This window comes from Microtus oregoni, unplaced genomic scaffold, assembly GCF_018167655.1.
Source record: "Microtus oregoni isolate MIOR12 unplaced genomic scaffold, Mior012 000012F_ref0000307, whole genome shotgun sequence".
Classification (NCBI taxonomy): Eukaryota; Metazoa; Chordata; class Mammalia; order Rodentia; family Cricetidae; genus Microtus; species Microtus oregoni.
The window spans coordinates 28,198,721-28,223,067 of NW_024543071.1; the positions used below are offsets into that span (position 1 = coordinate 28,198,721).

Genomic DNA, 24,347 nt, shown 5'->3' on the forward strand with positions numbered 1-24,347 from the left:
AGTATTAAAACAGCAAAATATATCTAATAGTGAAATAGTTTATTTGAATTTATTTCATGTTTTAAGAGGCAGATGGAAATCAAGGGACAGATAGAGGGAGAAAGTGGGGAGGGATAAAAAGGGAGTCGAAGGAAGAGACCAAGGTAGGGTTTTTTCAGATATAGACTCTGTAAGGTGGCTTCTGGAGGGTGAGCTTAGGCCGTCTTCCATGTCCACACCCTTGCACAGTTACTAGTAGACACCTTAGGGACAGAATTATTTTTACAGACTGATGATTGCTCCAGAAACTTACTGTATTTAGTAATTTTTGGAATCAATTGGGAACCTTAGGCAGAAGGATCTTGTTATTATTATTTTTTAATGAAAGGAAAAAGCTACACTGGAAAAGTTTAATCAGGGTCACTCGTAGGACAATCTCCATGCAGTGACAATCAGCTTTGATATAAATGGCAACATCCTGCCATTCTGTTTCATTCTTCCACTCTCGTTTTTGTTTGTTCTACTAGAGTATTTTTACAGCCAACAGCAGGAAGCTTATATTCCATTCATAAATATTTCAGTGTACAGCTCTATTCAGCAAAGTCCTTGTTTTTAGAAACATAGGTAACTACAGCTCACTGTGGGTAGGTCTCCGGATGTAGTGAGGGTTCAGGAGAGACTGAAAGACTTACCAAGGGAGCGAGGAGTGCATTAGCAAGGTTATCGATGCCATGGATAGACAGAGATGCAGCAACATGGCGGACTCGGAGGATTGGCCAGGGTCTGGGATGGGAGCATCTCTGAGGCGAATCAGTCCCATGTACCACAGGAAAGAGCCTCCTTCTACAGCTCTCCTGGGTTCACAGGCAGAGCTGTACTCAGTCTCTCAGATTCCCTGGCAGGAGGTAGGGGAGGGGTGGGGTACAGGATGTGGTGCGTCCCTTGATATAAAGTCACTTCGGGTGAGATGTCCAGCTCAGGCTAAAGACACTCTCCCCGAAGGGCATATGTCAGTAACTGAAAAAGGGGAGCTGTGCAAGGTAGCAGCCCAGTTCTAACATCTCATTCTTGAAATTAAAATAAAATAATTTTTATAAGGGTTTAATAACCAGTCTGTATTGGATAAAGTTTTGAAATGTATGAGTTTAATTGATTTTTGTGCATGCATGTGAGTTTGTGTATAGTTTAGGGCCGTGCACATGCTAAGTAAGTGCTCTACCGCTGTGTTATATTGACAGCCCAATGAAGTCTATTTCCTATCTCCTTAAATTAGAATATGAAAACAATACACTGGCTGGATTTTGACTATGCGTATTGTTTATTATGCTTAATATGTGACAATTCTGTTTCTGTGCTATTTACTACCTGAAGAATTGTAAAGTCAATTACTATATAATGATTATTATATATCTACATAATACATACTATATACTATTTTACACAGACACACACACAGAAAGAGAGAGGGAGGGAGGGAGGAAGAGAGAGAGAGAGAGAGAGAGAGAGAGAGAGAGAGATTTGTATATGTGGTGAAAGAGCTGGCCACATTGGCCTTCCTCCCATAGAGCACCATTGGGCTTCTGCTGGTTGGAGGCTTTCAGCTCCTGTAGTCTCTCCCAGTCCTTTGTAATCCAAACCAGACCACACTGCACTGCACCAATCAAAGCAATCTCTTTATGCTGCTGGCCTCGTACACAGAGCTTCAAGCCATCATCCCTAACCCTGCTTCCACTATTACACAATGAGAATGGAGGATTTAAGTGGATCTCAAAGTCCTAAAATGACCCAAGTCTTTAAATAAATGTTTCGTTTTATGTGCTGTTTTCACTTAGGTAGTGATGTAAGCTAAACATTTAAACCTTTTCCCCAGCATATCCTCAGGAGTTTGAAAGCTCCTAAATTAACCTGAGACTCCATGAATCATCATTTCTCTTTGCTTGAGCATTTTGGTTCAGCCGCTTTTCTGCTCCCTCATTCCACCGACATTTCGCATAGCTAGTTTTCCCTACCACGTTGACAACATGTCCGAAAAGAACTTCGGGAACGATGTGGTTTGCTCATAGTTTGTCAGGGAAATTGCCACAGAATGGCTAACAGGGGACAGCTGCGGCTTCATTTCACGGCAAAGCACAAGTTAACGACTTCAAACCAGGTGCCTACAATTCTACGTCGGTGAGCTAGGCTCCATAGCCAAAGAGTTCTGTTCTCTCTCGAACCGTACCGCCAGTTAGGGATGAAGCTTTTGGACACAAGACTCGGTGGGAGAAATTTCACAGCCAAATCACAGCAACAGCTTCTTTCCCCTGTGCGAAGGTCTGATGTGTGATGGTTTCCAGACAAGCTGTCAGAGGACACCAGTCTTCTATGACATACGGGGCATCATTTTGCTTCTCTGTGACACCTGTGCAGATGGAGGCAAATGGCCTGCCAGCGTTGTGAAATAAAGTAACAGATGTGTAATCAGCTTGTAAAGTGCATAGGTCTATATTTAAACGAGGTACTACAATGCAGAAGGACATGCTGACTTATGCATAACATCTTCTCTTAGGCCTTCATGCACTTCCTCTGCTGTTTCTATCTCTGTGATGCCTTTCAAATTAATTGCTAGTCATCTGTGTCTGAAAAGCCTTTTTATATCATTTGTCATATCACATTAAGGGCGTTTTGTCTACATCTCTGTCTTCTGTGAGAGTCTAAGAGAAACCTCCATTTATTCCAGGCGTGGCATGCTGCTAACTCTCACTAAGAGTCTACTGAATTGGATTGGGTTAATTGGGATAGTTATCAGCTTTGTGTCTGTCCTGAACGACAAAGTCTATGTCTATCCAATTATTTGGACTATTCTCTAGTAACTGACCACCTTGGAAGTTGTTAAAGCTTTTATGACGATAATCATGATGCAATATTCATGAAAATGAAGTCCTGTATTTTTCTGATGTGAATGATCAGAACTCTTGGGCATATTGGCAATTTTATCTGACCAACAGTAAAAGAATCTGAATGTAGGCTGCTTAGAATTTAAGACACTTTAATGCACTTCACTGGGGCAGTAGGTAGCAGGTCGGTCTCACAAAGTGCTTTTACTTGCTGGAAAAGACTTAAACCTTTGAGAGAAGACGTCACCTTTTGTCCCACTCCTTGGACTCTCTTGATTAACTTGGAACTCTCTGCTCTTTTATAGCTGGTTTGCCATCCACCCCGTCAGCATGAACAATAGCAACCACCTTGTGAACAGCGACAATATGGGCTATGCAGCCTACCTGTTTGAGCAAGAGAAGAACAGAGGATATCTACCTGGACAGGTGAGAATCAACGTCCCTGAAATCTTCACGTTGATTCAAATGTCAAGAGTAAAGTGTTTTCATGGATAGGAAGAATTCACTGGCCTGGTTAAATGACTCATTTTTAAGAGTATTTGCTACTCTTACAGAGGACAGGGCTTGATTCCTAGCACTTATATCAGGAGCCTCACAACCACCTACGACTCCAGTTTCAGGAGATTTGACCCCTCTTCTGGCCTATATGGGAAGTGCTTTACCTGCCCCTCCCCCAACACACAAAGAGATATCTACTTGTCTGTCTATCTATTTTCTCCCATTGCGGAAAGAAATGTTTCAAATAATCAAGGCACCATTTGTTCTTGGTAGCAGATGTCTCTTATTTGATGGCTTCGTAAATTTACAACCAATTATATGAGAAAGATCAGATTTGTACTTCCGTAGCCTGTAATAGTCTGTGGACAAGCAGGTAATACAATTCACTTCGCTGACGCTAACGTTCATCCTTGGTGATGGAGAGTATTGCGCACCTTCTTGATGGTGTAAAACCATGAATGGTTTTTTTTTTAATGATTCAGGGGTTTTCTAGAGAAAACATTCCTCCCAAGGACCTTATTTATCCAACAAAACCCAAGGACCTGGGGAGGTGCCTCATCCGTTAAGAGCATTGTTGATTTTCCAGAGGAACCAGACTCCATTCCCAGCACTCACACTGCAGCTCACAGCTGTGTGTTACTCCAGTCTCAGGGAATCCAGCATCATCGTCTGGCTTCCACAGGCACCTGCATGCACATGGTACATGAACATACATGCAGGCAAAATACCCAAACACGTTAAAAATAAACCTAAGCCAGCAGAAACTCTAGACATCTGTGACCCTGAAACTCATCTAATAATGAGATGTGAAACCAGCCAGCCAATTGACTTACAGTAGGAACCTCTTAAGCTACGTGTAACTAGTGTCTACAGATAGACAATGGAGGAGAGACAATGCTCTGCTTGGCCATTGGATGCAGGCACCAGATGTAGATGGATAAAGATGATAAGAATCAAAGGCCCATAGTGGACGGTGATGGTTCTATTATATAGATAGTAACCTCGTTTTAAAAACTGATCTTTTAGCCTCTTTTTAGACAAAACTCTCTTTCTCTTTTTTAGTTAGCATTGACTTTTGCCTTACTTTCCCCTTTTTTCTCCCTGCTCCCATCCCTTTTCCCCTTCCTTTCTTTCTTCCTCCCACTCATCCCTTCCCCCCCACTTTTTCCCCCTGTTTTTGAAAAGGCCTTGCTATGTAGTCTAGGCTAACCTTGAATTTGTGATCTTCCATCTTTAGCCCCCCCCCCCCAGTTGTCAGGATTCCAAGTGGGTACTACCATGCAATCTGGGGGAAGGGGTTCCTCTTTATACCTAAAAAGGCCATAGATTTGTGTCTTTCTCTAAGAAGACTGAAGATGTTTATTGAAGATGGTGGATGAGGTGGGTCCAGACTGATGTCCAGTCTATCTCTAATCTGGTTGAAGAAAGGAGGAGCTCACAGGAGGCCCGCTCTAGGTGGTGACTGTCAAGGGCATGTAGACTTCTGGGTTTCAGGTAAAGCCCCAGACACTAGATAGATGACTCCACATTTTGTCACATGGTGTAGTCTGCATTTCTTGTCAAATTGTGTATTAGAGGGAGGTGTGCCTTTGAAGGGCTGCTTTGAAAACTTTGTATGTAATTGGATTATTTTCAGCAATATGATCAAAACATGAGCCTTTTCAGGAAACAAAAAATTAGAAAATAAAATAAAAATAAATATGATAAAATAAATTTTGTTCAGAAAATAAAATAAAAAATTCTCAGAATATTGTTTATCTTTTTATTGTCTGTACGTGATTATGTTTGAGGGCTGGAGGGATAGTTCAGTTAGTAAATGTAGGGTTAAGCCAGCCCCTTTAGGGGGCGGGTTTGCTTCGGGCGAATGCGTACCGATAAATGGGCGCCAGGGAGGCGGCTCCTCCCTTTTCTTTCCTACCTCCTGTGCTACGCGGGAACCTCGGTTCTGTAAGTTTATTTAAACATTAAAACTGTATATATTCTTTAATATTACTAAAGAAACAAATAAAAGGCAATGTGCATTTATTTTGGCAGGGACCATTCGTAGCAGGCTTTGCTTCATCAAATCTCGGAGACGTGTCCCCCAACATCCTCGGTCCACATTGCACCAACACAGGAGAGTCTTGTGACAATGAGAAAAGCACCTGTCCCGTCGGCGGGGTAGGTAGTAAGGGCACGTACTTCGTGTTTGAATATTCATCAATGACATGCAAATGTGTTGTTTCCAAGTACACGCTGGCCCATTGGTCTCCAATCTGCACTGTGCTCTGAAGCATTAACCCAAGTCCTCTAAATTTTAAGTGGGTTTTCTGAGTTTTCCACTGTGAAGTCAAATCTGCACAATGATATTAGGATAATATGCACACCTACCTCTTCAGACATTAATTGTTTTTACATGTTGGGCGTTTTGCACCTTTCTTGTTATTTTGAATATAGCATGCATTATTGCCAACAGTTGCCCTACTGTGCTACAGAAACCCAGAACAAATTCTGTCTAGCATTGTTCTGATGCCCTTATCTGACTTCTCTCCACCCCTTTCCTCTCCACCTTTCCTGGTCTCTGTTGACTCCTATTCCATCCCATTCTTGCATGCGATCAACTTTCTAGCTTTTACAAGTGAAAGAGAGTACGTGGTGTTTGAGTTTGTGTGCCTGGGTTATTTCACTGAACAGAAGATCTCCAGTTCCATGCACATTGTTGCAAATGAAGGGATTCCACCCCTTTTCATTGCTGAGAAGCCTTCTAGTGGGTACGCATGCTAGTGATCCACTGGTGGGCACTGTGGTTGATGGGAGCTGTTATGGATAGTGTTAGAGCAAGGAAAGACGTGTAAGAAATGAGTATAATGAGTTCATCTCTTTTGCATATGTAAAAGCAGTATGTTTTCCCTTATGGAGAATCTTAAGATCCCTAATACATTAATTCTTAAAACATTTGTCATAATAGTACAAAAATTCCTTCGTCTATCGATTCTCTCTCAGCCTTATTTAGGTCATCCCTCCTATATAGATTTTTTAAATGCTTAAGATGTCAAATTTACTAAGACGTTTATTATTATTATTTTTAAGTCTTTTTTTATTTCTCACACTTATTTATCATTTATTCACCTGTAGTTTCTTTCCATGTGTTTTTATGACATTCATTGTATTTAAGTATTTGGTCAATCTTGGCTTTTCTGCTCTTGGAAACAGGATATAAAGCTGGAGTTGTTCCTTTTCCTTCAAGGATTACTAACTGTTCTAATGTAATCCAAATGAGTTTCCCTATAGGACAGTAAGAGCAAGAGTCCCAGGCAAGCAAGAACAAGTAAGAAGGCAGCGACAGAGGGTAATGCCTACCTTCCAGTCCCAGTTCAGAGTTAGTAATGTCCAGCCAATTTCTCAACCAAGCCGAAGCTCTGTTTTCTAATTTTAGAAGGAAGTGCCTGGAATAGATGCATTCTAAAAGCACTCCCTGCTACTAATGCATGTACGATTCTGGTTGCCCTCGCCTGTAAATGGAGAAAATGTTTCAAGAGAAAAGCTAGAATTGACTTAGCACACATAGTTGGTTGGATTCAGTTGTAATTTTCCAGTTGTTAAAACCATCCGTCATCGCCCTATGGATCATATTGTCTCATTTTGCTGCAGCCTAGCATGTGCATGGCCAGTGGACCTGGGCAAGATATGTTTGACAGCGCACAGATTATAGGACGGGCCATCTATCAAAGAGCCAAGGTAGGCACGAGCCCAACGCTTTGCATCTTTGTTTTGTGTTGTTCTTTAAAACCCACAGACATCATTTATTAGGAAGTCCGTATGCTAGAGCTCAGCCTGGCCAGGAAGTCTGAAAGACTTGGGTTTGGGAGGTTGCCCTTGGGAGCCACGCAGGACTCTGTCTCATCTGGTCAGACTTCCTAGTGCACTTAAAACCAAGCAGGCAGGAAAACATTCTATTTTAGGATGTTAGAAAGCCTGAGCACGCAGCTCCGACTGAGCTGACAGATAGATTGTAAAGTGCTCGGTTAATGTGGCCTCGTGAGGATTCTCAGAAACCTCTCCAGTCATTGCCTGGCTAAAGGCACCTGACCACTTCTGAACTTGGCCTTCAGCGACAAAGCTGAGCTGAGCATCTCTGGCACCACGAATTCCCATTTATTTGTATACTTCTTTGAAAGGGCAAAGGTCACATCTCTTTTCCCCCTTGTGTTGAAGGGAGAATCTGGCTTTCAATGGGATTGCTATGAATGATTCCACCTTCCTCCTGCTCCTAAAATTTTTGTTTCATGTGTGTGATGTATGTATGTATAGCTTTGTGCTTTGGTCTGTGGGGTGCATGTATATACATGCATGTGTACACATGTATGCAGAGACCCAATGTTGGGGTTGGGAGTCTTGCTGAATTGCTCTCTATCTTGTTATTTGAGAGGAGATGTCTCATTGAACTTGGAACTTACTAATTGGCTAGACTGACTGGTCAACAAGCCCTAGGAATCCTGTCACTATCTCCATAGTACTTGGGTTCTAGAAGCTTGCTTCTCTACCCTACTGGGATTCTAGAAGCTTGCCTCTCTACCCTACTGGAGTTCTAGAAATGTGCCTCTCCACCCAGCTTTGCACAGGAACTGGGAATGGACTGAGACCTCCATGTTTGTGTGACAGACACATTATGGACAGAGCCATATCCCCAGTGATGTGCTAAATTTTGTCTTCTATTCTGTCCCCATTTTTGTATCTGCTTCTACAGAGTTGTATCTGAAAGGAAATGATGAAGATAAATGGCTTTTAACTGCTATGTCCATGATAGTGTTAAATGCCCTTGTTTTCATGGCTTACACATACATGTGTGTGTGTGTGCGTGCGTGCGTATGTACACATCTACATTGCCTACTTGTGTTTAAATAGATAATTTCTTCTGAGTTCTAAAATGTTTCAGAAGCAATTAAGAAGATCCAAAGTGCCTTTAAAATAATCAGACATAAAATCTATAACCACAGGCAGGCTAATTGCTGTACTTTATTTTTATTTACTGTGGTATTATCAGTGGATTATTCTAAATGAACAGATTCTTTTCAGGGTGTGCCTGTGACACACTTTGGTATCCGAAATTTTGTTTCTGTCCTTGGCCTGAGAGCAGAAAGAATCAGAGCAGAGAGATTCTAGGCTCTCTTTTCAGGGAGGCACAACTTCCCTGCTTATCAGGGGAGGCAGGCTGCAGCTGGGACTCCAGTTGCTTATCTTAAAAGGCCACAGGTGGCTGTTATGGAAGTGGCCTAGGTGTCAGGCCAGCGTCATTGTGCTGAAGCAGGATTTTCCTGTATTGTACGACACAGACGAATAAGCACAACTGTCTCCAAAAGTATTAAACTTACATTTCCTGTACTTTTGGGAAAAATATCACTTGATTTTTTTTAAAAAAAAATACAAGAATGCCAAAGACTAGATGATATTTGAGGGACACAGTGTCTTTGAGCCACTACCTGGCTCCTGTCGTTGGAGAGCTCAGGGGTCCTAAGAGGACGCTTTATGCCAAGCCTGTCTGCTGGCAGCCTGGCATTCCAGCGAGTGTGAGGTTGGAGCTTTTACGTCATGATCTGCTTCATTCATGTTAAGTTCTTATTTGGGATGAATAGACGCAGGTCCACATTCCTGGAGGTTTCAGGTTCTGGAAAGCCCTGGAAACTATGAGAGAACGTGGGGGGAAAGGGGCTGAGGATGCTCTCAAGCAGTGAGTAAGAGGAAGGTGTCTTGGTGCAGAAAGTGCTAGGTGCCTGTGTTAGTGTTCGTTTCTCTCCAGTTTTTTTCCCTTCATGACAGTGAGTTTATATGGGTTTTCTAGGAGCTGCACGATTCTGCCTCCCAGGAGGTGACTGGACCAGTGTTTGCAGCTCATCAGTGGGTGAACATGACAGATGTGAGCGTGCAGATCAATGCCACACACGTAGTGAGTATGACAGAGGGCCCTGACCTTCTTACAGGGGCAGAGCACAGCCCATTGTTACTTACTGCTGACCTTCTGTGTCTTTGTTTTTGTTTTATGATCCCTGTTTCAGGCGAAGACATGTAAACCTGCCCTGGGCTACAGTTTTGCGGCAGGCACAATTGACGGAGTTTCGGGCCTCAATATTACACAGGGTGAGAGGGAGGATAGAATGCATGCTTCCAGGTTCGGAGGCATCAGGCTTCTGTTTCCTAATGAAGCTTAACTGTGGTCAGTGTGTTTTTGACTCCCGTGTCTGACTCAGGAGGCTTCAGGCTGGCCAAGTTTGGCTGTGATGTCTCGATCTCCCAGGGATAGGTGTCTTTTACCCCTTAGCTTTGTTAATGCAAATAGAAGCAGAAACAAATTCTCTTGGCATTTCAGTATATTGATGAACCTTGGTAATGCATTTAGTGTGTGTGTGTGTGTGTGTGTGTGTGTGTGTGTGCATGTATTTGAACTCAGATCTTCACCCTTTGGAAGCAAGGACTTCACTCACTGAACCATCTTTCTGGCCCCAGGTTATTCGTTGCTTTAGGCAGTCATGATTTCCTTGTGATGGCAGTGTGCCAAGACTATACTGAAGAAAGTGGAAAAAAAAACCCATGAGAATGAGAGAAAATGTTTCCAAATAATTTAAGGGAATTGTACAGAAAATATACTTTAGAAAACCTCCTCTAACTCAACAATAACAGTTACTACTGAGAAATAATTGACAAGCCATATAAGTCAGCCATTTAAAGTACATCGGATGGATTTTAATATGTTGACAGGCATACGCTCTTCCCATAGTCAACTTTGGAATTTCCATCACTCCAGCAGAAAATCTGACTGTTAGCTGCCACATCTCTGCCACTGTATAAGCAACCAATAAGCCTCCCATCTTTACATTTTTCTATTTTAGATATTTCATATGAATGGAAACACACAATATCTGGATTTTTTGTTGCATCTTTTATGTAGCGTTGTGCTTTTAAGGTACATGGAGCTATAACTGTGGACACATACCATTCTTTATTATGGCCGAATTAGTTCATGGTATAACATAACATAATATAATATAATATAACATAACATAACATAACATAACATAATATAACATAACATAACATAACATAATATAATATAATATAACATAATATAATATAACATAATATAATATAATATAACATAATATAATATAATATAATATAACATAATATAATATAACATAATATAATATAACATAATATAATATAACATAATATAATATAATATAACATAATATAACAGATGTTACTTGCCAGTTTCTTAGTTGATGGATCTTGGGGTTGCTCCACTTTTTAAAAATACATTATGAATAATGAGGTCCTTAGTACGTATGTCCAAGGGCTTGGGTGGGTCTATATTTGCAGTTTTCTTCTTGGGTGTGTATCTAGAGGAGAGCTTGCTGGTCATATACTAACTGTGTCTATCATATAAGCTCTAGAATAGCTATGTTGTTTTATGTCTGCGCCCTCAATATAGCCATTCAGTTTTTCCACATCTTCATCAATACTTGTTATCTAGTATGCTGATTCTAGTCAGCATGTATGTGGAATGATGTCTCTTATTGTATTTTAGATTTGCATCTGCTTGATAATGTCATAGGTCTTTTTGTGTGATTATTGGCCTTCATCTATATTTTTTAAAAGTATTGATTTATATATTCTTCCTTAAGTTTGGGTTTTTGGTTGTAACTATGAGTTATGAGGTTTTCTAAAATATATTTTTGTGTACAAACCCCTCATCAGATAAATTATTTGAAAAAAATTCCCTACTTTGATAGGTTGTCTTTGCAATTTTATGATTATATTCTTTGAGACAAAAATGTCTAGATCAGTTTCCTTTTTGTGACTAGTGGCTTACCATCACACCCAAGAACCATGCATCATCATTAAGGCTTACCCTATAATTCCAAAAGTTTTACTATTTTAGTCCACGTGCCAGACAGCTGGTATTACATGTTGAAGTCATCCTTGTTAATTTTTAAAATGAGAAAAAGATGATGCAGTTCACAAATATGTGGATTATAAAACTGTCTTTGTTTATGACATAAATTAGTTAGGTTAATATAAACCAAACATTGAGATTATCACACAAAATGTATTCTATTATCTTTTATAAAAGTGACAATCTAATTAAGGGCTATTATTTTTTGACATGCAGAAAACACTCCTCCTTTCATTGCCCAAATTGTTGTAGCTATTGAACAGTGACCTTAACAAAATATTTGATATGTCTAAAATGATTGTGTGTAATACTATCTAAATCATAGCATCCGCAGAGTGCTGGCACAGGGATCTTATTAATCATAATAACCCTAATAGGAACAACAGAAGGGGATCTATTTTGGGACACTATTCGGGACCAGCTCTTGGGCAAACCATCTGAAGAAATCATAGAATGCCATAAACCCAAGCCAATTCTGCTTCACACTGGAGAGGTGAGGCATTTGCTTGTCATAATGGAGTGAGAATATTATGCTTTGTGGTGTCTGAGCTATAATAAGTGGTCAGTATAATAATGGTCAGATAATAAATGGTCAGTGTCAATGTAGACACTGACCATTTATTAAAGAGCTTCTTTAGATATTCTTAAATAATTTATTATTATGATTACATATTTATTACTATCTCATGCATATGTAATAAATATAGGGGAATGTTTATAAAGGGCAGAGGATTAAAGGCATACACTACCACTGTCCAGCTAAAGTATTTTTCTTTTAACACTACTTCACAATGTAATTTTTTTTAACATTTGCAGTGTTAAAAATTCATCCCACTATTCACAGAAGCGTGATTGTTGGAGTGTTAAGTATTTATAAAGTAGACTCTTCCAGTATCCTATTAAAATTGTTAGGGTAGGAGAAAGAGGGAAGGAAGGGATGGAGAGACAGTTTCCACTAGTCAGAGTATGGAAAAGAATAGATTCTCTTGAAGGAACCTTGGAAGATAAAGCCAGACTTGAACGTTCTCAACTTAAAACAATGCCAGGGTAAAAATAGAAATGATTGCAATAAACTATTAGAGATGGCTTTCTATATCCATTGAGGAGGCCGTCATTTACCCTGCACAGAATGAGGAGCCCCCCAAAGCTCCTTCAAATGCTTTAGCACCCTGAACTTACCAAGGAAGCTTGCATTTGAGATTCACATGCTACAGCCAGGACATAAACATGCACATGATGTATTTAATGTTACAGCATAGCTAGAAATGGATCCTATGGATGTGGTGAGAAAGACAAAACTAGCTTCAAACATGTGAAATTGTTAATTAAGACACTTGTATGACAGTTGGCAATGGAAAGGTTAATTTATACCGAATGTCATTTTCTTGTATTGGGTCTCAGCTGACGAAACCTCATCCTTGGCACCCAGATATTGTTGATGTTCAGATTGTGACTCTTGGGTCGTTGGCCATAGCTGCTATCCCTGGGGAATTTACGTAAGTTCTTTAGAAAGTGTTTTATACTAAACAAATGGATTTCTGTCGGGATTAATTCTTTTTAAAATCATTTATCTGTTGTTGTGTATTTGTGGGTGGGACATATAGGTCTTGACATACCTGTGGAGGTCAGAGGATTGATCCCACAAGTCACCATATGGGTTCCGGAGACAGAACTTGGGCCATCAAGCTCGGTGGTGGCCAGCACCTTTCCCTACTGAGGCATCTCCTTGTCCCTGGGCCTAATTCATAGGGAAGAGAGTTTTCTGCTGATCTCTTGTACTGTGTTTGGCAGCAGTGACAAATAATTTTTCCTTTTTTCCCACGGGGCCTCTGAAGAATAAATCTATCTATGCTGACTTCTCACCCACGAAAACGATGGGGAAAGCGTGAAAAACCCACAAACGTGGCGTTCCAAAGGTAGAGAGGTGCAATAAATTGTGTTGGTACACGGACTTGAAACAACAGGAAAAGATTTGGACACATCAGTTTAGATATTGGAAAGACTGAAGAATGTTCTAAGCCTGTATATTTTACAATCTTTCTTATTTTCATTAGAGGGAGTTGTTGAAATAGTCCCTGGGTTTTCTTTTTACCTCTTTCAGGAATACATCAAGTTCTTACATTTTACCCAGCGCATTCTTTCATTCCCCATCATCGTTATCTTCTGCTCAGATTGTTTCAGTAACCTCCAATTTGGGTTCCTTCATTAGTCCTCTGTAGTCCTTTCTCAATGCAGCAGTCTCTTGCATTTCTTTTAAAAAGTGGTGCTCAACCTTCCTGAGGCTGTGACCCTTTAACACAGTTTCTCATGCTGTGGTGGCTGTACCATTATTTTCTTTCATATTTTATGTTTACTTCATAACTCTAATTTTTGCTAATGTTTTGCATCATAATGTAAATTTTTTTGGAGCTCGAGGTTTGCCAAGGGTGTCATGACCCCAGGTTGGGAACCATTGCTTTAAACCAGGACTCCAGTATGCCACTCCTCTGTCCAAAACCTTCCCGTCCTTTCCCACCTTATTCCAGGTAATCCTCGGATCATCCCGATTTCCTTCAGGTTCCCACGCAGTCTGTGTCTCACGAAGCCCCCTGTCTTGGTATCTTTGGACTTTGCCTCTTGTTCGCCCTGCTTCAGTCAGGATTCAGTCAGGCCGCACCATTGTCAAGGTTTTTTGTACAGCTAGAACTACGAATACACTCGTTAGATTCACTAAGCATGTTCTGAGCTCAGGGATTTAAATTCCTGGTTCTTTCTGCATGAAACACATTCTCTCTGGTTAGTCTCATGGCCAAGTCTTTTAATTTTTTTTTTTTATCTCCTCTGCTCGAATCTTGAATAGAGATGCCAATTCTTTTCACACTACCTAAAATCATCTTTACCAGCAAGAACCCATCACTGTCGCTCTCCCTTCCGCGCCAGCACCAGCATCAGCACCATTACTACCTCCACCCCTCCCACCACCCCCTTCCATTACTCGGCTTTATTATTCTCCCTTTTTCTTCAGCTCACTTCCTCGTTTATGCGGTGGTCACCTTCCATTCTTGGAATGTGATTTCCCTTCCATTAAATCATCAGCATGTAAAAGTGGTCCTGGTAAGCAGCAGATATTCAAGATGATATTGGAGGAATAAATATGAAAATGAAAAAGTACCTACTTGTAGGTAGGGCCAACCATCAAACTTTTCTCTCTGCCCAAGCTCTCATTTGTAGAATGCAACAAACCCATTGTGTCGAAACCATGAATAGGAAATGGTGTTGTCATTTTTTTTTTTTTTTGTGGCACCAGGGGAGGAGCTCTGGGCTTTGTTCCTGTCAGGAAAGTACTTCATCATTGAGCTCCACCCCAACCCTTGATGATCTTCCTCTCTTGGTGTTGTTCATTGAGTTCATTTCCGTCTTTGGGGCAGTTGTGTTCAGGATTTTCTTTGAAGATAGGCCAGTCAAGAAAAAAAAGCTAAGCCTTTTTTCCCCCACCATCGACTTCCTACATATTTTACTGCTGTGGGTGAGATAGGCTAAGTTTCTTGGCATTTACGAAAAGCCTTTCTGAATCGTTCCCACACATTCCAAATGGGAGGATGTTTACATAACTCTGCTTTCTTGCCACAGAACCATGTCAGGACGACGATTTCGAGAGGCAGTTAAAAAAGTAAGTTAGATGTGAACTACAATGCTTACACATTTGTATTTGAAAAGGAAGAAATTCCCTATCGAATTATTCTTTCCTAAAATGGCTAAAGTTTGCAATTCTTGAAGGTCATGATAGAGATGAATAGAAATGTCAGTAAGGTAATTATAACCAAGGTAAAAATTTTATTGGCATTTACATTTTAATAACTAAAATTGTTAATACTTACATGACATAAATAGTAAATTATGTCTAGAAGTTGCTTAGAACCCCCTGAATGGTTTAAATAAAACCCTCTCACTAGGAGAATTTTGTTTCTTCCCTATATTTTCTTGAGAGTCAGGATGTATTAAGAATAGTTGCAAAATGACAACCTAATAAATGTCTTGTCTTATTAGTTGGGTCTAATAACATGTCTGAATTATATAGCATAAACTCAATATAGTTTTGGGGCAATTACCCTTTAATAATAGGAATCTACACCCGCTGATATGATTATTAAGATTTCCATAGCACCATTGATTTGTCCAACTCTAATGGAGATCAGGTCTAATTTACAAAGTACTCTTTTGACATCTCTCTCTTCCTCAGTGGTCTTGGTCATTGGGAAGATTTTCCTTAGGATGTATGTTTCCTCAAATATCATATGTACTCACTCATAAGTGGCTTTTAGACACAAAGCAAAGAAAACCAGCCTATAATTCATAAACCCAGAAAACCTAGACAACAATGAGGACCCTCAGGGAGACTTGCATGGATCTAATCTACATGGGAAGTAGAAAAGGACAAGATCTCCTGAGTAAATTGGGAGCATGGGGACCATGGGAGAGGGTTGAAGGGGAGGGGAGCAGAGAAAAATGTATAGCCAAATAAAATCAATAAAAAATGAAAAAAAGAGATATGTCTTCTGTTAATAACTCATAGCAATGTGCACCTTATGTGGAGCTCAGACAACAACAGCCTTAAGTGGTATACGTCTTTTACTTTTCCCTCCTAGGAGTTTGAATTGTATGGGATGAAGGATATGACCGTTGTTGTTTCGGGTCTATGCAATGTTTACACACATTATATCACTACGTATGAAGAATACCAGGTAAAGTAAAAAGTTCTCATGGCTTTTTATTTTTCTTTTTCTTTTTCTATGCACATTCTTTCTGGACTTCTTCAGCCATGATTCTGAGAGGTGACTTGGTTTTTGGTGGAGATTCAATGAGAATAAGCCAAAGATTATATTTGGTTTGGCACTTATCACTTCCAATTATATGTCAGCATAATAGTCTCATTGACTTCCACCTTCTCCTGAAACTTGCTTTGTTGGGAGCACTGATAAGAAACCAGAGTTGTGACATGCAAATGACTACCCAGAATGCATTTGCTGTCTTATGCTTTGGTAAGGCCAATTATGAAACAATCTGCAGACTTACAGAATGTAGGACGAGGTAGGAAGAGGGGTCTAATATGATGGCCAAGTGATCGCAGTAGAGATACTGGAAGGGTGTCATGCAGAATACTGCTGTTTCTGTAATGATGAGGACCCTGCATACTGATGGCCTTGAGGTTCCTGTAGAGTCACTAAAGGCAGGGAGTTCATAATGAGATGCTGAGATGCATTTGGCTCTATTTCTTAGCTCTGTGGTGAAATAGAAGTCCTTCCACAGAGGGGACCATTAGCAGTCAACTTATCTAGGAGTTACTAAGTAGAATCCTTTCTACCCTCATTTTCTTTCAGCCTGGGGGAGATCACTAATATTGCAAAAACTTAAAATAGCCACGGGCACAAGTGGTGGAAGTCTGTAACATCTTTTAGAGCAAAAGAAATTGTGGCCTAAATGACATAAGCAAAATATCCCATTGCCTTTACAATGACTAGGCACAGTCATTCATTCACTTAGGCTGATTAGTGGAAAATGTTCACATTCTGATTTCACAAAAAACACTGAGTAATTTGCTGGTATTAGATTATGTGAGTGGTTCGGACATCTCTTTGCCGAAAATGCTATACTTCTATAAACAGATTGGTGTATACAAAATGTCTACACCTCTTCTTGTTTTTTTCTGTAGGCTCAGCGGTATGAAGCAGCATCTACAATTTATGGACCACACACTCTGTCTGCATATATCCAGCTCTTCAGTGACCTTGCTAAAGCAATTGCTACGGTAATGGAAATCGTGTGTGTGTGTGTGTGTGTGTGTGTGTGTGTTTGTATGTCTATGATTATCTTCAGGAGAAGGAGGCACAGAATCAAGAAAGAAACCTCATATACATGTTATTATTTTTTTTTTTTTTGATTTTTCGAGACACGGTTTCTCCATAGCTTTTTGGTTCCTGTCCTGGAACTAGCTCTTGTAGTCCAGGCTGACCTCAAACTCACAGAGATCTGCCTGCCTCTGCCTCCTGAGTGCTGGGATTAAAGGCATGCGCCACCACTGCCCGGCAGATGTTATTTGACAAATTTTAAATTCTATGCAGTTTTCTTTAGGGAAGAAAGCTGAACTACTTGGTATCATTGAGAAAGTAATTCAAAGTTTACTGATAGCAATACTCAAGTTTAATCACTACCATTTAGTAATCACAGTCTTTTGCATATATATTTCATATGTGTATTCATATATAAAATGTATAAGATAATATGCATTTATATATCTTATAAACATGAAGCTATCTTTTGAAATAAGGAGATATTATTTTTTCCATATTTTAGATGGTTAAAATTTCTTGAAGGTGGTAAGTGGCCATCTGTATTATAACTATAGCCAGCGTTCACTTTCCAGATTCTCTACTCCTATTCAGAGAGTTGAGTAGACCACACAGATACAGAATGTTTAAGATGCTCATTTTCTTCATTATAACATCTCTGAAATTGAGATGTATCTTCCATTCAGAGGACTCTTACCCTTTTAACAAGTAGCATTTTAAAATTCTTGATGGTTCAAAATACTATAAATTGTTCTGATGAATGGAGGCTTAGGTTTGTTGAACTCTAATATTGCTTTGGCATTCACATGTGTGTGTTTCTGGAATGTGTACAACTGATTTAAAGATTCTTAGTATAAAAAAAGTCCCATTAGGATACAGTTATTTATATAACTGCAGTTGTGGAACAGACAATTAGTTGGCAAGTAGAACAAAGAACTTAAAATAATAAACAGATATGCATATAATACATGTAAACTTTATAATTGTAAGTATATTACTTGCGTCATGATAGCCTTATAATAGTAAAAGCTGTGACATTGCAGCATAGTAAGTACTATACACCCTTTAAAGAAAGAGTCCGGATGTACTGGATTGAAACAGAGGAAACCTACATGCTGTAGACAAACTAAGACAATTTCATACACCTCTGACTTGTGCTGTCTATTATATTTGAAATTTTAATACAATCTGGGGACTTGAATATACTTTGCTTACTCATTTTTTTTAGTCATTTGTTCATATAGACCAATGACACTTGGTTCTTGGTCTATATTATGGTCACTTAGTTTAAGACTGACTATATGATCTTGAGAACCAACTGAGTATATTCAATTTTATCTTCTTGCTTGCAGAGTAAGAGTGATCATACATCCCCCACTCTATGTATTGCTATAAAAATTAATAGTCCAATGTAAGGGTTAAAAAACATCAAAGGATATTGAAAAAAATGAGATTATTGTTTTTGATGCCCCCATTTAAGTTGGTAAATCTTGTGGAAAACATTATACCAGTCAGGGTAATCTTAATTTTTAAATAAAGATATATTTATTATATTATTTAGCTCAGATTTGGGACCAGAAGAGAACCTTGGTAGTGACTTTGGGTAAAAGATTACCCACAGTTTAAGCCAAGCATGTTGGTAGTTGCTGTAACCTTTGCACTTGGGCTACTAGGGTAGTAGAATCATGAAGTTCAGGACAGCTTGGGATATGCAACAATTTCCAGGTAAGTCCAAGTTGCATTGCTAAGACCCACTTAAAAAAAAAGCAAGCAAGCAAGCAACCAACCAACCAACCAACCAACCAAAGTAACATCTTAGAAGCAGAGAAATAACTTCTGATTCCAAGCATGATGATCCATGGTCAATTTTTAGCATCTGAACAGAAATGCTGCTTACTACACTAGGTGCTCGTAATCCCAGTGCTGGGCAGATAGAGACATGAGCATCCCCCAGGCTTGATTACAAGTTATTTAGTTAAATCAATGAGAGACACTTGTCACAATAACCAAAGTAGGTGGTACCTGAATAGGAATGACACTTGGTGTTGACTTCTGACTACATACACATATGCACAAGAACATAAAGAAACACATTCATGGGTTTCAATGCTGGAAAATTTAAGCATAATTTCAGTATCATTTCATGAAGTTATACTGTGTGCTAGGTCCCCACCCTGAGCCACACAATGAAATCAATGGCTGCCCAGAATCTCACCATAATAGTGTGCTTCTGTATTTGCTTTGTGATCTTTGGATTATACCAGCAAAGCAACCTCCTTCAACAAAAACTTTATTCTAACAAAAACTTTAAATTACAAATATTTAAGCTCTCATTTTAGCAAGGGTGCCTCACATTTTGCTAAATGTTGTTGGCTTTTTGGAGTGCCTGTGTGTAGATATATGTGAGCCTCCTTTAATAAGGACATTTCTTGGGATATGATTGGGGTAGGGAATTTTTTTTTAACAAATGCTCTCTGTTTCAGGACACAGTAGCCAACATGAGCAGTGGTCCTGAGCCTCCATTCTTCGAGAACTTGATAGCTACACTTATCCCTAATATTGCGGATAGAGCACCGATAGGCAGACAGTTTGGGGAAGTCCTGCAGGCAGCAAAACCTGAATACAGAGTGGTAAGATTCATGGGGAATTCTATAATGGGTTAGGAATTTGCTTCTGGAGGTAAAAGGAAGGGTGTTGCTTAATGTCGTAACCTTCTTCTAGAGGTACCATATTACTGTTTCAGCAGTGATGATATTGATGGTACCACAGGCCAGCTTCAGCAGTGATGATGTTGATGGTACCAGAAGCTAGCTTCAGCAGTGATGATGTTGACAGTACCACAGACAGGCTAGCTTCAGCAGTGATGATGTTGACATCTATTTCCATCTCTACAGAGGTTTTGCAAAAGTGAGGGAAATGGGAAACACTGCTTTTCCCCCTAATGGTTAACTATATAAAATTGGTTTTCTAAAATGCAAATTATTCTTTTTATTAAATAGATGGTCAAAGAACTGTGCACAGGAGTTAGGCCAAGTTGTTCTTTTAGAACAAGGGATGAAAAAGCACGCAGAAATGAGCTAGGATCCACACCACTACGTTTTATGTTGATTAGGTGTTTTTCATCCTCGCTGAAAAATGTATTAATTCTGAAAGGTTATTTTTTGTAATGAATTCCTTAGGAAATTCCACGTTTATTATATAATCAGTAAATTAAATAAATTTACTTTTTCATGAACCACGATTAATAAAAACTCAGAGGTAGAAACTAGGCTCAACCTAAAGGTCAGAAAAACAAAACAGTCAGCCACTAACTCTTACCTCTGCTTCGGTCCAAAATGGCAATCCTGCTTCCTGGCATCTCAGAATGAGATTAAGCCTGAGAGTTGTTTCTTCCTGTTTTATAATCCTCTCTAGTTCTGGGATTAAAGGCGTGCACCACTGGGATTAAAGGTTTGCACTGCCCGGTTTCTATGGCAACTAGTATGGCTACTGGGATTAAAGGTGTGTGTTATCACTGCCTGGCCTGTATGGCCGACCAGTGGGCCTGCTTTATTTACTTTCTTCAGGCCAGCTTTATTTATTAAAACACAAGTGAAATGCTACTAAAGTATCCATTTCTGGATTTCTCTTTTTATCCAGTGAAGCATGACGAAGTTTCGTAGTCGGGCTTCATTAAGTATGAAATGCTCTAGGATGCAGTGTTAGTTTCTCGTTGCTGTGATAGAACAGTTGAGAAAGCGACTGAAGGCAGGTGTGTCAGCTAATTTTCCCACTGCTCTGACAACGTATCTGACGAGATCAAAGGATGGAAGAGTATGTTCTTGGCTCCCAAATGGAGGATGCAAGCTGCCCGCTGTGGGGAAGCCATAGCCACAGGCATGTGAGGCAGCTGGTCATACTACCTCCATAGTCACAACAGAGAGGCAAATGCTAGTGTTCTGTTTGCTCTTTTCCTTTTTATTCAGTCTAGTCTTCTAGCCCATGGGATAGTGCCACTCACATTAGCGTGAGACTTCCTTTGTCAGTTAACCTCCCTGGAACATCTTCATAAAGACCCTAGACATATGTTTCCTTGGTGATTCTAATCTTACCAAGTTGGTGCTGAGTGTTAAGTATCATGACTAAGGAGAGGATTTATTTTGGTTCATGGTTTCAGAGGTTTCAACCATATCACTTGGCTACATCGCCTTGGGCTTCTGCGTGGTGAGGTGGAGGGAAAGGTGTGATGGGATTATCTTCCCACTGCAGTGTCTGAGAAGTGTAGGGAAACACGAGGAAGGACCAGGGAGAAGATAGAGGCTTCAAAGCCATGTTCCAAGTGACCTGCTTGAGATTCATTATGTACAAGTTCATAGTGGGTAAAAATGGACAAACCCATTATGATGTTAGTGCCCTCATACTCCTACCATCTCTGAACAGTTCTAATTCCTGGAGCCCCAACCTTCAATACAGTAAACCACTGTAGGAGGGAGGACACATCACATTTAAACCACAACAAATCTGGACTAGAATTTGTGAGACTTGGTAGCCATGGCTTGTCTCTGATCTTAGGAGACAAGTATTCAGAGTTCCCCTGTTAATTTATTTGTGTGTGTGTGTGTGTGTGTGTGTGTGTGTGTGTGTGTGTGTAAGAGTGTTCGCTACATATGTATGGGTACCCATAGATGAAAGAAGACGATGATGGCATCTGAATGCTAGCGGTATAGAGCCTGTCCTGTCACTAGCTCTGTAGTCTGGACTGGCATTGAACTCACAAAGATCCACCTGCCTCTGCCTCCCGAGTGCTGGGGTTAAAGACATGCGCCACTGCTGCTCCTCATGGCCAATTTGTTTTATTAAAGTTTTTAGTTTGCATAAGGAGTAAGGAGTTTCCTCAGGGCATTTTCATCCATTTTTTTTTTTTTTTTTAGTTAGAGTTTCTATTGCTGTGTCAAAACACTGTGACCAAAAGCATCTTGGAAAGGAAAGGGTTTATTTCATCTTATAGCTTGATGTCCATCATCCAGGGCAACTAGAGCTGGAACCCGAGGCAGGAATTAATGCAGAGGACAAGGTTAGTACAACAGACGGTGGGCTAACCCCTACCATATAAATCATTAATCAAGAAAATGCCCTACAGACTTGGTTACAAGCCAATCCTATGTAGGCATTTTCTTGATTAAGTTTCCTTTTCCCCAGATGGCCCTAGCTTGCCTCAGGTTGAAAAAAACTAGCCAGGCCACATGTATGTCATAGTATTTGGCTCCTCTGCTTGGCTTCCTTGGTGCCTTGGTCCCTGCCTGTTTTCACCTCCTATATCTGTTTAAATCTAGAGAAAACAGGCAATGTTTGTTTATCAACCCCATTACCCTCTCTTCCCTTCTGCCCCCACTTTAGGCACGCTCTCCACCCCACCATAGTCCCCTTTCTACTCAAAGGCCATATATACTATATATTATATACTTTATACATATTCATCTTCTTTGCATTTTTATATTGTTTTTAGTTAGTATGCAAAGAAGTGGGTTTTGTTTTTATATTTTCACAATTATATCTATATATAGTGTCATATTATTTCTTATTTGTTTTTTCATTTCCTTCCCCTAAGTCACCTCAAATTTGCTTTTTCTGATAAAAGCTGGGATAAATCATGACCCTTGCTTTGCCGATTTCCTGTCAGAACTTGCAGACTTCCTCACTAGGCTAATGTGTCTCTGCTAAGTGCCTTGGAAATCATATTCCAATGTCTAACCACAGTCTCAATCCCAACAAGCTGATGCAACAAAATATTCATGCGATGGAACACCTAAGGCTGGTCTGGAGTGAAGAAGAAAATCTGCTGTGGTTGTGATTAGACGGAGCTTAGACAAATATGGAGCTTGGGGATGAGCATTTTTGTCTACTTCTGTGATGTCCAGATTTGGCTTTTAAAATATCTTTTTGTTAGCATCCAAAGAAATTGAGAGAAAGAGGTTTGAAGGGAGGGTGGAAGTGGCACCAAGGGAGAGTAGTAGAATATACAAGTCATCAGGGCAGAAGTGGGGGCTAGCTGGGAAGAAGGAGACAGCAATAGGGTGAAATGGGGCACAGGGAATTGTGGGGAGTGGACAGAAACAGACAATAAGTACATATATTTATCCCAGGGTCACAAAGAAACCTAGTTCCTATCTATTTGAAACGCCATAGCTTTTTTCTACTGTCACGTCACATATGTATATGTGACATTTACATGTGAGGCCAAGCTTGCAGTATTTGTCTTTCTGAGTCTTACCTTTTTTTTTTAAATTCAGTGATCACCAGTTTTATTACATTTCCTGCTAATTTAATTATCCTTCATCACAGCATAAAGTTCTATTTGCTACATTTTCTTTACCTATTCATATGTTAATGAACATGTCCAACAGTTTCCTATCTTAGCTCTTGTCCCTAGTTCTGTAATAAACATAGACATGCAAATATGTTTCTGGTATGCTTTGCTGGTTAGATTTTGTCAAGCTGACACACACCGGAGTCGCCTAGAAAGAGGGACTCTCGACTGAGGACTTTCCCTCCTCAGATCCGTCTGTGGGGGTATCTGTGGGCATTTTCTTGATTGGCGATTTTTTTTTTTTTAGAAAGAAGATCCAGGTCTGTATAAAAGGGAGAAATCTAGGGGTTGAGGCGGTGCACTCCTCTTCCAGGGAACAGGAGTGTGGCTCCCAGCACCCATGTCAGAGGCTCCTAGCCAGCTGTAACTCCACTGCTAGAGGGATCTGAGGCATCTGGCCTCGGACAGCACCCACACTTGGTCAGATGTCTACAAAATGGACATACATGTGCACACATAATTAAAAATGAAATAAATCTTTAAGAAAATGTAGAAAATGAGCTCGGTGCTGCCTTGACCTTTGAAATGTGAGCCAGAGCAAGCCCTTTCTCCCGTAGGTTGCTCCTGTCAGGGTATTTTATCATAGGAATAAGAAAAGAAGCTAAGATGGACAAACAGTTGGCAAAGATTTAGGGCATCCTGTAGATACCCTTCACTCTGTTGATGGCTTCTTCTGCTGGACTGAAGAAACATTCTAATTTCATGCAATCCTATTTGTTAGTTTCAGATCATTCCCCGTGCTGTCGGAGATCATTGTCAAAACTGTCTTTTCTCCAATTAAGGTTTTGACAACTTTGTTAATGACTGCGTGGTTCTAACTGTGTGGTTAACTTCTGATTTCTCTGTGGTGTATGGGAGTGTTCTTTCATGATAGGGCTCTGTACACAATCTGA

General features: G+C 40.0%; 1 protein-coding gene across 2 annotated transcripts in view; it reads left to right on the top strand.

Moving 5' to 3' along the window:
* Positions 1-24,347, top strand: part of Asah2 (N-acylsphingosine amidohydrolase 2) — a 91,898-nt gene that overhangs the window by 62,412 nt on the left and 5,139 nt on the right. Inside the window, exons 9-19 of one of the 2 annotated variants that reach the window (XM_041661776.1) lie at positions 3,161-3,281; positions 5,388-5,513; positions 6,984-7,070; positions 9,172-9,276; positions 9,386-9,467; positions 11,661-11,776; positions 12,685-12,779; positions 14,893-14,932; positions 15,909-16,004; positions 16,973-17,068; positions 19,592-19,738. In XM_041661776.1, coding sequence (XP_041517710.1) covers positions 3,161-3,281; positions 5,388-5,513; positions 6,984-7,070; positions 9,172-9,276; positions 9,386-9,467; positions 11,661-11,776; positions 12,685-12,779; positions 14,893-14,932; positions 15,909-16,004; positions 16,973-17,068; positions 19,592-19,738 — 1,111 coding nt within the window. Of the gene's footprint in view, positions 1-3,160; positions 3,282-5,387; positions 5,514-6,983; positions 7,071-9,171; positions 9,277-9,385; positions 9,468-11,660; positions 11,777-12,684; positions 12,780-14,892; positions 14,933-15,908; positions 16,005-16,972; positions 17,069-19,591; positions 19,739-24,347 lie in introns of those variants that run through there. The other variant, XM_041661777.1, reaches the window with a different exon arrangement.